The sequence below is a fragment of the Drosophila teissieri genome, chromosome 3R, assembly GCF_016746235.2.
Source record: "Drosophila teissieri strain GT53w chromosome 3R, Prin_Dtei_1.1, whole genome shotgun sequence".
Lineage (NCBI taxonomy): Eukaryota > Metazoa > Arthropoda > Insecta > Diptera > Drosophilidae > Drosophila > Drosophila teissieri.
The window spans coordinates 16,957,598-16,972,308 of record NC_053032.1 but is presented as its reverse complement, the minus strand read 5'-3'; the positions used below and the strand labels follow the sequence as shown (position 1 = coordinate 16,972,308).

Below are 14,711 nucleotides of genomic sequence, written 5' to 3'. Positions count from 1 at the left end.
GAATGTTATTTTTTCCACGCCAATGTGGTTTCTTTCCTCAAATGGCAGCTAAAAGTCCGACGACAGCTGCAGAAAAATCGCATGCCCGTCTTCCCAAAAAGTAAGTAAACCGATTGGGGGCGTGCCCGTGTCATCCGTCTTCGAAAGACACTATTTCGCACAGAATCGCAGCTGGGCGAAAAGTTTACAACTATCCTTTGGGCCAGCTATTAATAGATCCAACTCCACCTTGCCCCTTTGTTCCCAAATATTGTTTACGTAGTTTGTAAGCGATTTTAAATGGCAACGCTGCGTATACGTAACGTGACATACCAATTTTTGTTTTGTGCCAGTTTTTCGGGTTTCTTACTGCGAAGATATTGGGAAAAGTTAATTAGTTTCAAACTAATTTCCTGCACCTCCTTAAAGTTTTCAAGTAAGTTTTACAGCAGAGTTGGAAATATCCTTTAAAATATATCATTATTATATTTAAGGCATCATAATTTGGTTACCGTTGTGGATACTAGAATACAAAATCTTTAACTTAAACCAACCAGATTTCTTGCTAAATTTATAAAGTATTATTTATGACCAATAGTAATAAATGAAGTATTGCAACTAAGCTATTTCAGCTAATTTCAGAGTCCGCTTAATTGGGGAAAGCATAAATTGTGCAAAGTGGACGCCAAATGTAATTAAGTAGCCTTGGATTTATAACTAATTGTGTTCTAATTTTGAAAGCAACAAATCGAATTAGTGACTGTTTCAGCTCAGAGGGCGTGTCCTTCGCGCTTCCTTTTGACCCCCCATTAAAAACCTTGCCTCTCCGTTTCAATCAATAAACAAAAATGATATTCTCGAAAGCGTTTAAATAAATGAATTGCTGATTAAATGAAGTCGGAAAAGGAAGGAAAGAAGGAGCTCTGAGGGAAGGGTAAAGAAGGATGAGGGAGTCCCAGAGCGATAACAAACAGTGGGATGAATTGCAAAGGATGCCAGAGAATTTCGGGAACAAAATAAACTTGTACAAATGGAGGAAGGATGAACGGATAGATGGATAAATGGAGTCCTGAATTCTGAGACAAAGCTGGAAAGCAGACGCAGATGCCGACGCGACCAGCGAAATGTGCTCGGAGACACCGTTTTATGGCCAATGATGAAGGACGAAGGACGAAGGACACGGACGCCCGAGAATGGCGGAATAATAACAAAAGCAAATATCCGCACAAAAGCCAATGAACGTCAGTCAACGGCAGACGCCATAAACATGGCCGAGAGCGAGTTTTGGGCCTTGGGGCTTCCGTCGAAAATTCTCCATTTTTCCCGCAAAGTAAAAGGCACGTGCCCGGCCCCAAAGAAGCGAAAGGAGACCGAGAAGGGCAAACAAGTGCCGGGAAAATTGCATGCGAAGGGTAATCGCCGAGAACGGGGACTATTTATAAGCGGTCCCCGCGAAAATCGGGACTCCATATACTATAAATCCGCGCGGCCCCAACCTTAAACGTATTACACAAGAAGAAAACAAACAGAATACAGGGGGAACCCCACGAGATTCCGAGCAGGACACTAAAGACAGGTGCGGAGCGGCACTTTGGAACCTTTTAGCCGGCTCTTCCATTTACTTTACATCCTCGTCGAGCATTTAGCTAATACAGCTCTTCATTAGAGGTAACCGAAGTACAATTGCCGAGTTAATGGAGCCCAAACATTAGGTTTATCCTGCAACTCGAGTTATTTTGTTTAAATTTGTATAACAACTCGCTCAGCTATAATTTCAAAATGCAGAAGCATTTTTGTGATGTGTAATCATGCAAAATACGTTTGTGCTTTACAAATAGTTTCTTAATAATTTAACGAGCCGTTCTTCATGAAGATAATACGAGTATATAGCCATGCCAGACCGATAATTAACCTAATTGGAGTTCTTGAAAGTTGTGAAAAGCCCAGTTTATGACCCTTAAAGCTCCTGTTCACTTCGAAATAACTTGTCACGCTCGCTGGTGTGACAACAAAGAGACAGCAGCAGACGGATAAAGCCGGATAATACAAGGACGAAAGTGAGTCAATAAATTTTGACAACATTTTTGTAAAAAATCCACCAAAGGGAAGCTGCCGAGGAGTTGCCAAGAAGGAGAGGGCATTAAAATAAAATAAAAGACTTGCTCAGACAGTTGCTCTTCGGAAAAGTGCGTGAGGCAGGGAGGGAGGGAGGTACGAAGGGGTCTAGGGGATGTTGGCGAACGAACCGTTGACAAAGTCAATGTTGTTCATAAAAAACGAAAACAAAACTTAATGGATTTCACAGACACTTTGGCGGGTCTCCAAAAGGGCGGCCGAGAAGAAAATTGCGCGCGCTACGAAAAGTGGCAAAATGCGTTGGAGCAGCACTCGAATCATTTGCGTTGGGGCATCACAGGCACGTCACAGGAAAGTTTTTGGGGCCGTGCTCCTCAGATTCCCCATGGCACGCCCCAACTCTAAGTTCTATTTTTAAGTGTCCCGACTTCCCGATGTCCGTTTGAGCATATCAGAAAGATGCTCAAAAGACGCTTCTTCTAAACATTATTGGCCATTATTAAGTAACACTTCCGCTCGCTTGCAAATACATTACAATACACATTGGAGTTATATCTAAAGCCTTCTATATACCTATGACGAATATCTAAATATAAAATTTGCATTTCTTACATTCTGCTAGGCACTGCAGAACATTGCTGTAAATATTACTAAGGCAATTGTAGACAATGTGCTGAACTCAAATCGTTTTAATTGTTTTCTACAGAATCTCATTGTAAATTACGACACAGTAAATGTCCAATATGTAGGCAAAAGCATTAATTCTTGAGTTATACGGATATGGCCTCAAAAGCCAACGATTTTTTTGAATGCCTTTGGATTGGCAACTGACGAATATTCTTTGATACCTTTATATATACAGAAAAATATAAAAAAAGAAAAGAAATAGGTAATACATTTTGTGGGCACTTTCTTGGCCTTCTGAAGTGCTAAATACTAAAAGAGTATATTATTTATATTAATAAGGAACTTTAATATTCGCTTCGATTAGGATTGGTTCCAGAGCTTCTGAAACTGGGCATACCCCTCGTATCCACCGCATGGGGGCTACTCAAAACTTGCTAAAAAGTAACGCTCGCTGGGCGCCCCGCCGCTTATTCTAATACTAATACGTATGACATTCAAGGGTAAAAAATTTCATAATTCGCACATTTCTGGGGGATTTGGGGAACGCTAATAATTGCGTGCTAGTGTGTGGGTGTGGGCTCACATATATGTATATTTAGCTGGTGGTATTTGTGTTGTGGCGCTGTGTGTTTGGCTTCGGTTGCTTTTTGTTTGTTTACTCAGCACTCAGCTGAGCCGGGGACCCTCTAAACAGACACACACAATCGTACGGCTAATACTCACCTAAGCACACACACTCTCACGCACTCAAATGCATTTTCTTTTCACTTTGCTTTCCCACATATACTTTGTGCTGTTTCTATCTTTTTTAGTACGTTTTTCTGTGTTTTTTTTGTGTATTTTTTGTGTTTTTTGTCGCGCTCCGTTTGCTGATAACACGGCGGCTTGACTGGCGCTTCGTTGATAAAAGGGGGTGGGCTGCGATTTGGACTGGAAATTGCACGGCAACGTAAATAGTTAACAGTATATTTACGCGCCGCTATTCATTTTAAGTTTCACCCTTCGCTTCGAATTACGTTTTGGATTATGCAAACTTATTATTTTCCGAACTAATTTCGCTACGTTTCGAGTCGATTTTATCCTGCGACTGTTTTACAACCGGCGGCAATTCCGTTTGCCGCGAAACGCGCACGCACTTCACTACTGAAAAGCAGCTGCTGCTCCCAGCTGCTGGGGGCGTGGCAGGGGGCGCGCGGGGCGGTGGGTGGGCGGGCGTGTCGAGAAACGGCCTTGCCCGCACGAGCTACGCAGCACGAGTACAACTTTAGCACTGAGCAGATAATTCTGTGCGGCACGGGACCGCACCGCCACTGTCGCCAAACACAAATAACAATCTATCTCGCTGAGAATCTCTCTCTCCATCTAACTCTCTAAGGTGCTCTCACCGCCTGGCCTGCTATCTCTCTGTCTCCGGCTCTGTCTTTCTCTACTCTCCACCGACTTTGTGGGTGTAAGTGTGGGTGTGCAGCGTTTTGGAGCTTTTGTTCCTGCTCCGTCGCTTCGATTTCGCTGCTCCAGTTCGCCTTGGCGCCCCGTTAACAACTGAACACCGAATTTGTACCGCCAGCACCAGCAGCAGCAGCAGCAGCTGGGCTTTGTTTACTGTTATTTGGCGCAAGCCTCTCTCGCTCTCTTTCGGTCGGAAAGAGAGTTTTCTCTCTCACAACCGAGTACAGTGGCTTACAATTTCCAAAAGAAAGCTGAAGTTTTTATTCAAGTAATCTGTAATTAAGTACTAAATGCTAACTTCTTTGTTTACTATAACGTAATGTAACGTAAAACTCTCTCTGTGTTTTTATCCCCAAACAAAAAAACACGCATATGCTATAAAAAGTGTGACACTCTAAATATTAGCCTAATCAAATACTATTTTTCTGAGAAATAAATTAATTTGTATATGTGTTCTCCATATCTATCCAAATTAATGTTTATTTAAAACTTTTAAATATTAATTTATCGGTCCCATATTAGCAAAGCATTCAAAGGTAGAAACACATTTCTCTGCTCAATTGGACAACTCGATGTTTGTGTTTTTGTCGTATTATGTCCACTGTGCAGCGTGGGATCGGCGCAGGCGCCGGACTTGGCCTGGTCTAGTCTTTTGGCCGTCAGTTGTTGAACTAAAAGCCGCATAGTTGTTGCTGTCAGAGCTTCCTAACTCAATCTGGGGAAGCCGTGACATTGAGTGGCCAAGGGAAAATGTTAGTAGACGGTACAAGTAAGCCTAATTTTAGGCGCTGTTTTTATACATTGCAATGTTAGGTCTACGATACTAAAAACAATTTACTTCGTTGAAATTTTTCCGACGAAGATGTTTTAAAAAAAAAATATAGGATGCTTTAACAAAAAAAAGTGTGTTTTCTCTGTAAGACTCATTAATATGTTGAAGTATTTAACTGATGTCATTAAACAGAATCAACAATACCAATATGCACAAGTAGGTGGATAAAGTATATATTTCCACCAAACAAATTAAAGGACCAAACTAAAAGCACCAGCTAACCAACAAGTCGTATACGCAATTGCCTTAGTGGTGTATGTGAATAATTTAATTTTTAAATACTGAAATTTATAAATATTCATAAAATCATCAAAAAAGTGTAATTTTTCGTAACGGGAGAATTAAAAACGTATAATTTAAAAGAAAATTAATCTCAATTGCACTTGCTTTTGCACCTATTTTAGAATTATTCGTAGAATTGTCTGTGAAATGTCAAGTCGGGGTGGGTGAAAAACCCGCTGACTGAAAGTGCATATACTCAGTAAAATTCACTTAATTTGGAGCTGGCCGGCTCCGCTGTTGTGGTCTCCACTTGACCAACTCCCTGCTCCTGCTGCGGATCAGCCTCCCCCTGAGCATCTGCATCCGGGTTGTCTTCCGCTTCCGTTTCCGGTTCCTCCTCCGCCACCCGCGTACCGTCGTCGCACACGTTGATGGGCTGGCGCTCCAGCAGGGGGCGTGGCAGGCGGCTCAGAAAGGCCGAGCAGTAGGTGCGGATGTTCTCGCACTCACCGGGATTCCGCTTGACCACAAACGCACACGTCTGGATGATGTCATGGAGCGTATTGTCCATGTACTGGAACACCAAGTGCTGCTCCTCCGCCTCGCCATGCGTAACCACTTTCCCATGCAAACTGTCAGCGGTGGAAATAAATTGAAAAGTCAATTAGTGGAACACCAAACACCATACACACGCTAAAGTTCAACTCACCCAACGGGTTTTCCGGGAATTTTCATTTCCACCTCCTCATATTTGCCAAGTACATAGTCGAATCGCTCTTTCGCATCGCTTTCCTCCATCTGTGGGACACAACAAAATAAACTGTCTTTAACCAGGAACACTAGAGACTATAAATTGTGGTAGCCAGACTATTTTCGAAGGTAAAAGAGTGTTTTCAAATAAACAAGTATCAAACTCACATCTTCAATGCAGTGATCGGGTGGAATGCATATCGTAAACTGCAAATGGATTTAAAATTATAAGCGCCTAAAAAAATTTACACAAGGTACAAACCACAACATTGGGTAGTGAAATAATTCCCAGGCACAGCAGCAAGCAGCTAAATAAATCCATGGCTCAACCGAACGCTGATCAGCTAAAAGCGAAACTAACTGAAAAATCAGAGCTGGTCAGCGCATCGCCATATAATTGCGAAATATGAATTTAAAATATTCTCGCTCATTGTTCTCGCTTCGCTTCGATGTAAGATGTGACGTCATGATAATTATCAAATAAAACAAAAACCATACACTAGCAAACAGTTGGGAAGTCATGAAAGCAGGTAATTCTAACACGCAAATCTAAATATTAAACATATTTTGTACTCAAATGAAATGTTGTTACTCACAGGTTGCAAATGAGCTATATCAATGAAATTCGCTCAAAGCGAGCTTAAAGTGCGAAATACTGTTATTCACTTTTGGCCTGGTAGCAAACAATAATTAACTGCGTTTATTTTGTTCCTGGAAATTGGGAAAGCTGCATAAGCTGGCATCTAATTATGCATTATACAGAGCAGAAATCTGGGTTTATGCCATAAATGCAAATGAATCCGAAACAGGGGATTAGTTTGCCAATATAAAAATCAAAACATCGAGTTTTTTTCTAATAAAGTTTTTTTTTTGAAACATGTATGGACTTCACAATCCAAAATGATTGATAAATCAATCTATAACCACTACTTCGATCAGGGTAAATTCTGTGTCAACAATTTGGATAAATTTGATTTATTACAAAAATATTAAATAAAACATACATATATCCATCATCTAACAACAAAAATAGTTTTAATAAATTTTCAAGAGTACTCCTTTCAGATATACTTTAATTCATCGCAAACAAATAAAAATAACAGAGGAACTTTTTCCAAAAATAAAATAATACTTATTCTTCTGAAATTTATTATTAATATTATTTGAGTAACCGTTATTTTTATCATAACTCTATCATTATTAGTAAGAGTATGGAATTATCTTACTAGAATATGTCGATTGTTTTTTGTAACCATTTTTTGTAACGATTTTATATTTCTTCTGATGGATAGTAAATAAATGAACAGGTGTATACATAGTTTCACCGAAGATTTACATAATAATTTAATATTGATAATTTGGCTTGTTTTGTTAGTATAGACAAATATTATGATTAAATAGTTTCAAGACTGTTTTCATTCCCAAATAATGTTTACAAAAAACCGAACGAACCTTCAACCCAAAAACAAGAAGCTATCGACAGATGGCATTGATCATCTTGTGAATACACTGTCAATAACAAATAGTATTCAAGTATTCTAAAATCATAAGTATGATTGAATATGAATTCAAATCGAATTTACACTAAGCTTCATTCAGATTATTAAAATTAAAATAGTTGCGAATAAGTAAAACTAGTTCATTTTGCAACTTAGATTCACAACCGATAGTTAGCGATTTGGCGCAAACAATGTCTAATGTTTAACATAATTGAATGGAATCAGCTGGGTACATATTGGCGAAAATCGCTTGATAGGAAGAGCACCTCTTGACCTCGATCAAGCCACTATAAAAGCCTTACCCAAATCCGACTTCACCATCAATCAGCAATCCCCAATCAGCAAATTCGCCATGAGAGCAACAACTATCATCTCCGCCATCCTCGTCCTGTCAGCCTGCCTTCTAAGGAGCAGCGAAGCGGTGACCTGCACCGCTGACGCCACCGTCGCAGGATGCATCAACTGCACCACCAGTCCAACCGATGCCGAGTGCGTGGCCGAGGCAGCCGCCGCCGCCACCACCACCACAACCACTGTGGCTCCAACCTCGACCACCGTTGCGACCACCACCGCAGCGCCCTCGTCAGCAAGTGGAACCGGAACCGGAAGCCGTAAGATCGTCCGCGTAAGCAACCTGCGCTACTCCGTCAACCGTCGCATTCGGATCAACCCCACCACATCCCGCTCCACCGGACGCACCGGCAGGCGCTCCACCAACACCAACAGCAACACGAACCGCAACCGCAGGCGCAGGAAGAACTCCGGAGGTAGACGCGGAAATGCTCGCGTCGTGGTTGGCTAAAAAGGGTTAGAGTGTATACAATTGGAAAAACTGTTTGCCAAATAAAGATATTTTGAAAATTAAATCAAACGTTTGCCTGTTATTGCAAAACTGAGAAGCCCTTACGAATTTGTAGATTTTATTAATATGTAAATACAAGTAAAATTGTATTTACTTAATTGTGCACTTTGCTTCACTTGGTATTCACGTAGATATAAATATATATTTATATACTGAGTAATATGTTAACAACCCTTTTTATTCAATAATATCTCAATTTTCCAAAAAGTACAAGCCGTCGCCTGAGCTAATAAAGTAGTAGGTATGTAATCCAAGCTGTAACACAAAACGTCCTCCAAAAAGTATGCTATACATTTTTTTTTTGTATTTAACTTTTTTTTTTTTTTTATAATGGTCATTAACGAAATTGTTTATTTGGAGTACTATAGTACTAGCGTACTATTACCCTTAGTGGACAACTTAATCTAATCTGAGTATTTACATTAAACAAATTTTTTAATATCTAAGTTAATTTACAAAGATTACATTGGGTAGTTTTTATAGGAAATTGAATAGTAATATAGAATAATAATAAAGAATCGAGCGGATTCACATGTAGCACGTTTATGTCAAGTCCCGGTTAATCAGGTCTTGAGGGTGGTGGACTCGACAGATACCCTGCAGTTCCACAATTCATTAAAAATCAGTAAACCGGCAGCCTCTAACCCCGTTCCCGGATTATATAAAAATGATAATTGGTTTTTTCGAACATGTAGCGAGATATTCAATTTCTGGAATTTCTGTACTGAAAGGGATCCTTTGAAACATCAAATGTATAATCTATTTTAAAATTAACAACATTTTGGGACTTTTGCCAAAGAATCGTCCACTGACCGCAATTTTCGGAGGGGACTCAGCCACACATTTCGAGTTGAAGGGATCCGCGTTGCAAGCGTCTTTGGAGCTGAATGCCTCGGCTAAGCATTCCATGGGTTAACATGGATTTAATAGCAGTTCAATGAAATCGAATTATTGGCACAGCTGTTTCAAATTACTGTCATGTTTTCCGTGTGGTTTGACGAGAATTGGGCAAAATGTGGTCTTAAAAAGTTCATTCTAAAGCTTTGTTATTAAAAGAAAGCATTATCTATGTTTCCAACAGGTAAGTACATTTTAACCCTATCTTTGCCCCCTTCTAACATTTTTAACAAAAAGCTAAGTATAATATTGTCCCAACAAAATAGTACTGATCTTTCCTTTTATTAAAGCAGGATTTGGTACACTTACCTTATTTTTTAAAATAACATAGACTTACGTTCAGAAAGTTTTTAAAACATGTTAGCATTTATGAAATGTTGCTTTCCTGTGCTCATTAAGTTACAAGTTCTTTATTAATATTGTTTTCCATTGGGTTAAGATGAAACAATACTAATAACATCATTTTAATTAACTAATTGCGAAACATTTAATTTAGCATTTAACGTTTTATAATTGGTAAGTGGTCGTGACAATTTGAATAACTGTTCTACCCAGTCACAAATTGAACACTTTCCAGAGAAGGAGTTCCCAATTGAAGAAAACAAAATATGCTATTACAAATCTATATTTTGTTAAGCGTTTTATTTAAATGCATGTTGTTAACCAACAACAACTACGTTTCCGTTGGCCCTCCTCGCGTTGACACGCCTGGAATTGTTCTTGCGCCTTTGATTCCGGCCAGTGGTGCTCCGTGAGCGGTTCCGGTTGACGCGGATGCGCCGAACGTTGGTATAGCCCAGATTGGTTATGCGCACGATCTTCCGCCGTCCAGAGGAGGAGTTTGAGCTGGAGGCCACTGTGGTCGTCGCTGTCGCCGAGGTTGTAGTGGTTGGCGTGGCTGCAGTTGTGGTTGTGGTGGTGTCGGCAGCGGCGGCGGCGGCGGCTGCCTCGGCCACGCACTCGGAATCGGTTGGACTGGTGGTGCAGTTGATGCATCCTGCGACGGTGGCGTCGGCGGTGCAGGTCACCGCCTCGCCGCCCCTCAAAAGGCAGGCTGCCAGGACGAGGATGGCGGAGATGATAGTTGTTGCCTTCATCTTGGATTGTCAGATTTGGGATTGCAGATGGTTGGCGGCAGTGGCTTTTATAGGCGTTTAGTTCCACGCGACTTTCGTGAGCAAATTATTGGCAAATTTACGCAGCTGGTTCTTATACATTTTGCATTATTTTCCCAAATTTGTTTGCTAGAAATTCGCATAAACGATCGGATGGCGGAATACACGCATATATGTATGTGTATATACATGTATTAACATAACTGCGTATAATGAATTTTGCGGAATTTAATGAGTCAATTAAATTTAAAGAATAAAAACATATTTTACTATTATTGATTTCCATATTAAATGCGGAATCCCTAAGTAACTTAAAGGACAAGCGCCACCTAGAGGCGGAAAAATGTATTACTGACGACTCTAAAGTTATTGGAACGCCATATAATACCAATTTGTTAATATCTTCTATCTTTGTTTACGTAAAGAGCTACAATTTCACAGAAAGACGTGGAAAAAATAATTTGCTGCTTATTAGTATTATAGCATTACATTTTTGTTAAATAAATAGTCACTAATTTACGCAGTAAGAAAGCCTATGCAACAACTGCTATGTTGTCGGTGATGTCCCTATTCAACTTGGTTTTCCTGGTCAATAGAATTTGGCTAGGCAAATGATAATCAAAATAATCGGATTATTTTCAAAAATGGCATGGCAGTTTTGCGAGCCTTAAATCATTCTTCTAGTTTCCAAGTTATAGACGTTTATTTAAACAGATAAACCGACGGACAGCAGGACATAAATGGATAGGTATCGTTTAGTGATCCTAATAGAAAATTTCTATACTACTATTCTATTCAACTACTGAGTATGAGTAACACACTTATGATTATCCAAAAGTTAAAGTTACATTATTTCTGAAAGCGTTTTGAGATGCACTTTATAAAAAAGCCCTTATTTAATAGCGCCTAAAATCAGACAGTGAAATCTGCACCATCTGACTTCTTAGTTGTGCACGAATCAGCTTTCGACCCAGAGCCATATTCCAGATGTACATATATCTGGTGTGATATAAAATAAGTAATGCCGCCCGTATTTGACCAACTAATGTCTTAATAGCAACGAAAGAACGAATTTATTAAATAAAAGCTTTTTGTCTAACTCGCGTGCTATTTAGGCAGCTGTCGAAATTCGGCAATACGAAAACTTCTATTCAATCGATTTGTTGTCACAGCTGTGGATCATCCTTACAATGGGACCGTCGACTGTACAAGTGGTATAAAAGCGTTAGCCATCATCCGGAGATCATCAACCAAGCCCATCCATTCAAGGCAATCCAAGCTATGAGGACGAGCACACTACTTTTGAGCCTTGGCCTTTTGGTCCTGTGCTTCTCGAGGTACAGTTTTGCCGAAGACGATCCCACCGATGGAAGCACCACGCCTACTGATGGAAGCACCACGCCCACTGATGGAAGCACCACGCCCACCGATGGAAGCACCACGCCCACTGACGGAAGCACCACTCCCACTGACGGAAGCACCACGCCCACTGACGGAAGCACCACGCCCACTGATGGAAGCACCACGCCCACTGACGGAAGCACTACGCCCACCGATGGAAGCACCTCCCCCAGCACATCTCCTTCAGCAAGCGATGGCACCAGTCCTTCAGCAGGATCCCCCGACAGCCCCGACAGCACCCCCTCCGACAGCAACAGCAGCAACAACAACAGCAACACCAAGCGCAACAACCGCCGGAGGCGCCAGCGCCAGCGGGCTCAGCGACGACGTCGTGCTCAGCGCAGGAGGAACCGCCGCAACAACAGGAATAACCGAGTTGGCTAAGCTGAATGGATAAGCCAATGGCTCCGATTTGTATGCCTATAAAATAAATGAGTAATTTGAAAAAACGAACGCGACTTTTGTATACCCCTTACTCTGCAAGAGAAAGTGCGCAAGTAGCACCTAAAGATCACTTAAGATATCTCTAGTTCGTTTTTCGCCTTTACCTATGTTGTTATTTAAACAGAATTGATCATGACTATTGGATACTCCTTACTCTGCTAACGAAAGTGCTCAAGTAGCGCCTAAAGATCACTTAAGACATCTTGCGTTTGCTGTTCGCCTTCTACCTATGTATGTAGTTATACACACATTATAGGAATTTATTTAAAATGTGAGAAAACTGGTTACTCCACGATCCACAGAATTTAATTATCACAGATCAATGATATGATATGATATAAGCACAACCATTTCTGGGATTCACCGAAGTATGCGTGCATCGAACATTTATTGTCCCATTTCTGATCAAATTCTCAAGCAGAAAATTAAATCGCAAATTTGATGTGTAAGCACTGCAAACACGGTCTACCAGGTCTTTTCAACCAACGCGTCATCTTTGCACTGAACCTTCACATTGGTGGCCTCTCCCTTCTCGTGCAGCCATGGCCTGTCCCAGATCCTAACGGTGCACTCCTTGGTCTCGGATCCGTTGGACAGCTCCACCTCGAATTTGTGCAGCGTGCCAGCGACCAATTGGCTAGATGCCGAGATCACATTCAGTACTCTGGAAGCAGTGGGAATTGCATCAACTATTTCCAAAATAAATTCACTTTTACCTACTGGTAATTGGGACCATCTCCTGTGGCAAGTTGGGCGAGGGTGGTGTTCAAGAGCTCCTTAGCCTTGGACAAGTCATCTCCTTCCAGGGGTTTTGGGGCACCGGGCGGCAGCCTCGGCTTTCGATTTGAAAGGTCAGGCAAATATAAAATAATAATAACATCAACTTTAACTTACGCTAGCAAAGGCAACGGCCAGGGTCAAAGACAGAACAAAGATCACTTTCGCGGACTGCATTTTCCTCGAAACACTTGTTTCAAACTGAGTAAACACGGCGCATAGAAGACCGCTTTTATAGAGGAAGCCGATATCGTCAGAGTGCTCGGTGAGAATATACATATATTTATTTATTCGCGATCAACGCCAACCGGCCTCTAAGGAAGGAGAGGCGCCAAGTAGCGTGCACTCAAACCTGAACCCGCGATAATGAAGCCGCTTGTTTGGCATCTTTTTTACTTAAGCTTCAGTTTATAGCTTTGTATTTCATTTTGGTTTTGCACCGGCCTGTCGTTTTGTGTTATCATTTTACTTTTTGCCCAGGTCAGGAGTGGTCACTTTATATGGATTAATCATTTCGTGTAAAAATCTTTATTTGGGTCAGTCGTTGAGCCCTCGACTAGAAACAAAAAACTGCTCAGTTCATCTTTTTAATATTTTAATTCTTAGCAAATCTTCAAAGTTTTCTTTTCGAGAGATAATAATTTTTCAATAAAGATCGATAAGAATGTAGACACTGACTAGTGGGTGGAATTTAGTTGCGCCTTCAATATGGTTACATGTCACCAATGTGTTTCAGATACATTACTAATGAGCCTTTATCAAAAATAGTGCCAGCAAACCATGTAAAACAAGTTGATTGTTTTTGAAAGTTCTCGTGATGATGTAGGGAAAACAAAGAGACTTTGTATTATCAGCAACAAAGAGGGAATTATTATTTGTAATATCCACTGACACCGCTGATGATGTCGACGGTGACTAATTAAATTCACACAATAGTTGAGTGAGAAAGATAATACGATTTACCTATTGAGATATATAAACAAACTGGTTCTGCCAACAGAACTGGTTAACCAATCACTTTTTATAACCCACTTTATAGGCTTGTGAACCCAAAATAACCTTTTCCACCAGATAAGGTAAGGTTCTGGTGTAAGCATATGTAAAGCTTCCCAAACAGGAAGGGTAATACTTATATTGTACAATACATATAACATCTGTGATCTCAACTGGAGTTACATTGTTAAGTTAAATTGTAAGTCCACGATAAATCCTTCTACCAGGTGCGGTCCAGTTCGTCGTCCTCACCCAGGAACTTAATCTTGATATTGGTGCCGTTCTCCTTTAGCCAGGGCTGAGTCCAGATCTTCACGGTGCACTGTTTTTGCTCGGATCCATTATCCAGCTGGACCTCGTAGGTGTTGAGGGTTCCAGCTACGACCTGACCCGTCACAGAGGTCACAGTAAGTGCCCTGAAATCGGAGCAAAAGCGATCAATAAGTGGTACACTTTAGTTCAAGTGTAGGCTTTACTCACCTGTAGCTGGGACCGTCTCCGGTGGCCAACTGCGCGAGGGTGGCATCCAGGAGCTCCAGAGCCTCCTTCCTCTGCTCCCCCTCCAGCTGACTGACCCCGCCTAGGATTGGACCGGTGGACATGGCGATGGCAGCAAACTCAACAGAACCAAACCCAAAACGTGAAATGATATCACTCCGTCGACGCTTCGGTCTCGACGATTGTGAGTCAACTGCTGGAGCTTTCGGTGGAGTGAAAGCTTGTATGGTTGTTATCTCAATGAATTTTGATTCTAAATACATATATGTGTAAATGGCTAGCGATGGGAA

The 14,711-nt window shown here is 41.1% G+C and overlaps 7 protein-coding genes across 9 annotated transcripts in view; 2 read left to right on the top strand and 5 right to left on the bottom strand.

The window, feature by feature from the left end:
- The window catches only part of LOC122622412 (cGMP-specific 3',5'-cyclic phosphodiesterase), a 43,946-nt gene extending 40,113 nt beyond the window's left edge, over window positions 1-3,833 (bottom strand). Inside the window, exon 1 of the mRNA XM_043800824.1 lies at window positions 3,406-3,833. The gene's annotated coding sequence lies outside the window, so the exon portion shown is untranslated. The remainder of the gene's footprint in view (window positions 1-3,405) is intronic.
- A 1,436-nt stretch (window positions 3,834-5,269) lies between these two features.
- On the bottom strand, window positions 5,270-7,874 carry LOC122620639. Of its 3 annotated transcripts, none has more exons than XM_043798211.1 (5): window positions 7,737-7,874; window positions 6,198-6,295; window positions 6,104-6,142; window positions 5,895-5,983; window positions 5,270-5,817 (listed from the first exon to the last, which is right to left on the bottom strand). In XM_043798211.1, the coding sequence occupies exons 2-5, from the start codon at window positions 6,255-6,257 to the stop codon at window positions 5,442-5,444; spliced, it is 564 nt and encodes a 187-aa protein (XP_043654146.1). In that variant the 5' UTR covers window positions 6,258-6,295; window positions 7,737-7,874; the 3' UTR covers window positions 5,270-5,441. The 3 variants fall into 3 exon arrangements, with proteins under 3 accessions (XP_043654146.1, XP_043654144.1, XP_043654145.1); XM_043798209.1 differs by lacking the exon at window positions 7,737-7,874 and adding an exon at window positions 6,532-6,837 and having other exon boundaries at window positions 6,198-6,471; XM_043798210.1 differs by lacking the exon at window positions 7,737-7,874 and having other exon boundaries at window positions 6,198-6,484.
- Window positions 7,743-8,271, top strand: LOC122620640 (integumentary mucin C.1-like). The gene has a single exon (XM_043798212.1). The coding sequence runs from the start codon at window positions 7,787-7,789 to the stop codon at window positions 8,234-8,236; it is 450 nt and encodes a 149-aa protein (XP_043654147.1). The 5' UTR covers window positions 7,743-7,786; the 3' UTR covers window positions 8,237-8,271.
- Window positions 8,272-9,852: 1,581 nt separating this feature from the next.
- Window positions 9,853-10,290, bottom strand: LOC122620641. The gene has a single exon (XM_043798213.1). The coding sequence runs from the start codon at window positions 10,288-10,290 to the stop codon at window positions 9,853-9,855; it is 438 nt and encodes a 145-aa protein (XP_043654148.1).
- A 1,287-nt stretch (window positions 10,291-11,577) lies between these two features.
- LOC122618885 (cell wall protein DAN4) lies at window positions 11,578-12,093 on the top strand. The gene has a single exon (XM_043795483.1). It carries the CDS (start codon window positions 11,590-11,592, stop codon window positions 12,091-12,093), a length of 504 nt encoding a protein of 167 aa, XP_043651418.1. The 5' UTR covers window positions 11,578-11,589.
- Window positions 12,094-12,522: 429 nt separating this feature from the next.
- Window positions 12,523-13,196, bottom strand: LOC122621383 (cystatin-like protein). The gene is made up of 3 exons (XM_043799227.1): window positions 13,048-13,196; window positions 12,874-12,989; window positions 12,523-12,817 (listed from the first exon to the last, which is right to left on the bottom strand). The coding sequence occupies exons 1-3, from the start codon at window positions 13,105-13,107 to the stop codon at window positions 12,619-12,621; spliced, it is 375 nt and encodes a 124-aa protein (XP_043655162.1). The 5' UTR covers window positions 13,108-13,196; the 3' UTR covers window positions 12,523-12,618.
- An 824-nt stretch (window positions 13,197-14,020) lies between these two features.
- On the bottom strand, window positions 14,021-14,648 carry LOC122621261 (cystatin-like protein). Its single transcript, XM_043799074.1, has 2 exons — window positions 14,404-14,648; window positions 14,021-14,339 (listed from the first exon to the last, which is right to left on the bottom strand). The coding sequence occupies exons 1-2, from the start codon at window positions 14,523-14,525 to the stop codon at window positions 14,144-14,146; spliced, it is 318 nt and encodes a 105-aa protein (XP_043655009.1). The 5' UTR covers window positions 14,526-14,648; the 3' UTR covers window positions 14,021-14,143.
- Between the last annotated feature and the right edge of the window lie 63 nt (window positions 14,649-14,711).

Excerpts from the sequence above, each read along its gene's own strand:
- LOC122620639 (XM_043798211.1), bottom strand. The coding sequence starts at position 6,257 with ATGGATTTATTTAGCTGCTTGCTGCTGTGCCTGGGAATTATTTCACTA. Across the intron at positions 6,143-6,197 it reads TTTCACTACCCAATGTTGTG|TTTACGATATGCATTCCACC; the intron begins GTTTGTACCTTG and ends ATCCATTTGCAG. Across the intron at positions 5,818-5,894 it reads ATTCCCGGAAAACCCGTTGG|TTTGCATGGGAAAGTGGTTA; the intron begins GTGAGTTGAACT and ends CACCGCTGACAG.
- LOC122620640 (XM_043798212.1), top strand. The coding sequence starts at position 7,787 with ATGAGAGCAACAACTATCATCTCCGCCATCCTCGTCCTGTCAGCCTGC.
- LOC122620641 (XM_043798213.1), bottom strand. The coding sequence starts at position 10,290 with ATGAAGGCAACAACTATCATCTCCGCCATCCTCGTCCTGGCAGCCTGC.
- LOC122618885 (XM_043795483.1), top strand. The coding sequence starts at position 11,590 with ATGAGGACGAGCACACTACTTTTGAGCCTTGGCCTTTTGGTCCTGTGC.
- LOC122621383 (XM_043799227.1), bottom strand. The coding sequence starts at position 13,107 with ATGCAGTCCGCGAAAGTGATCTTTGTTCTGTCTTTGACCCTGGCCGTT. Across the intron at positions 12,990-13,047 it reads TGGCCGTTGCCTTTGCTAGC|CCGAGGCTGCCGCCCGGTGC; the intron begins GTAAGTTAAAGT and ends TCAAATCGAAAG. Across the intron at positions 12,818-12,873 it reads GGAGATGGTCCCAATTACCA|AGTACTGAATGTGATCTCGG; the intron begins GTAGGTAAAAGT and ends CACTGCTTCCAG.
- LOC122621261 (XM_043799074.1), bottom strand. The coding sequence starts at position 14,525 with ATGTCCACCGGTCCAATCCTAGGCGGGGTCAGTCAGCTGGAGGGGGAG. Across the intron at positions 14,340-14,403 it reads GGAGACGGTCCCAGCTACAG|GGCACTTACTGTGACCTCTG; the intron begins GTGAGTAAAGCC and ends CTCCGATTTCAG.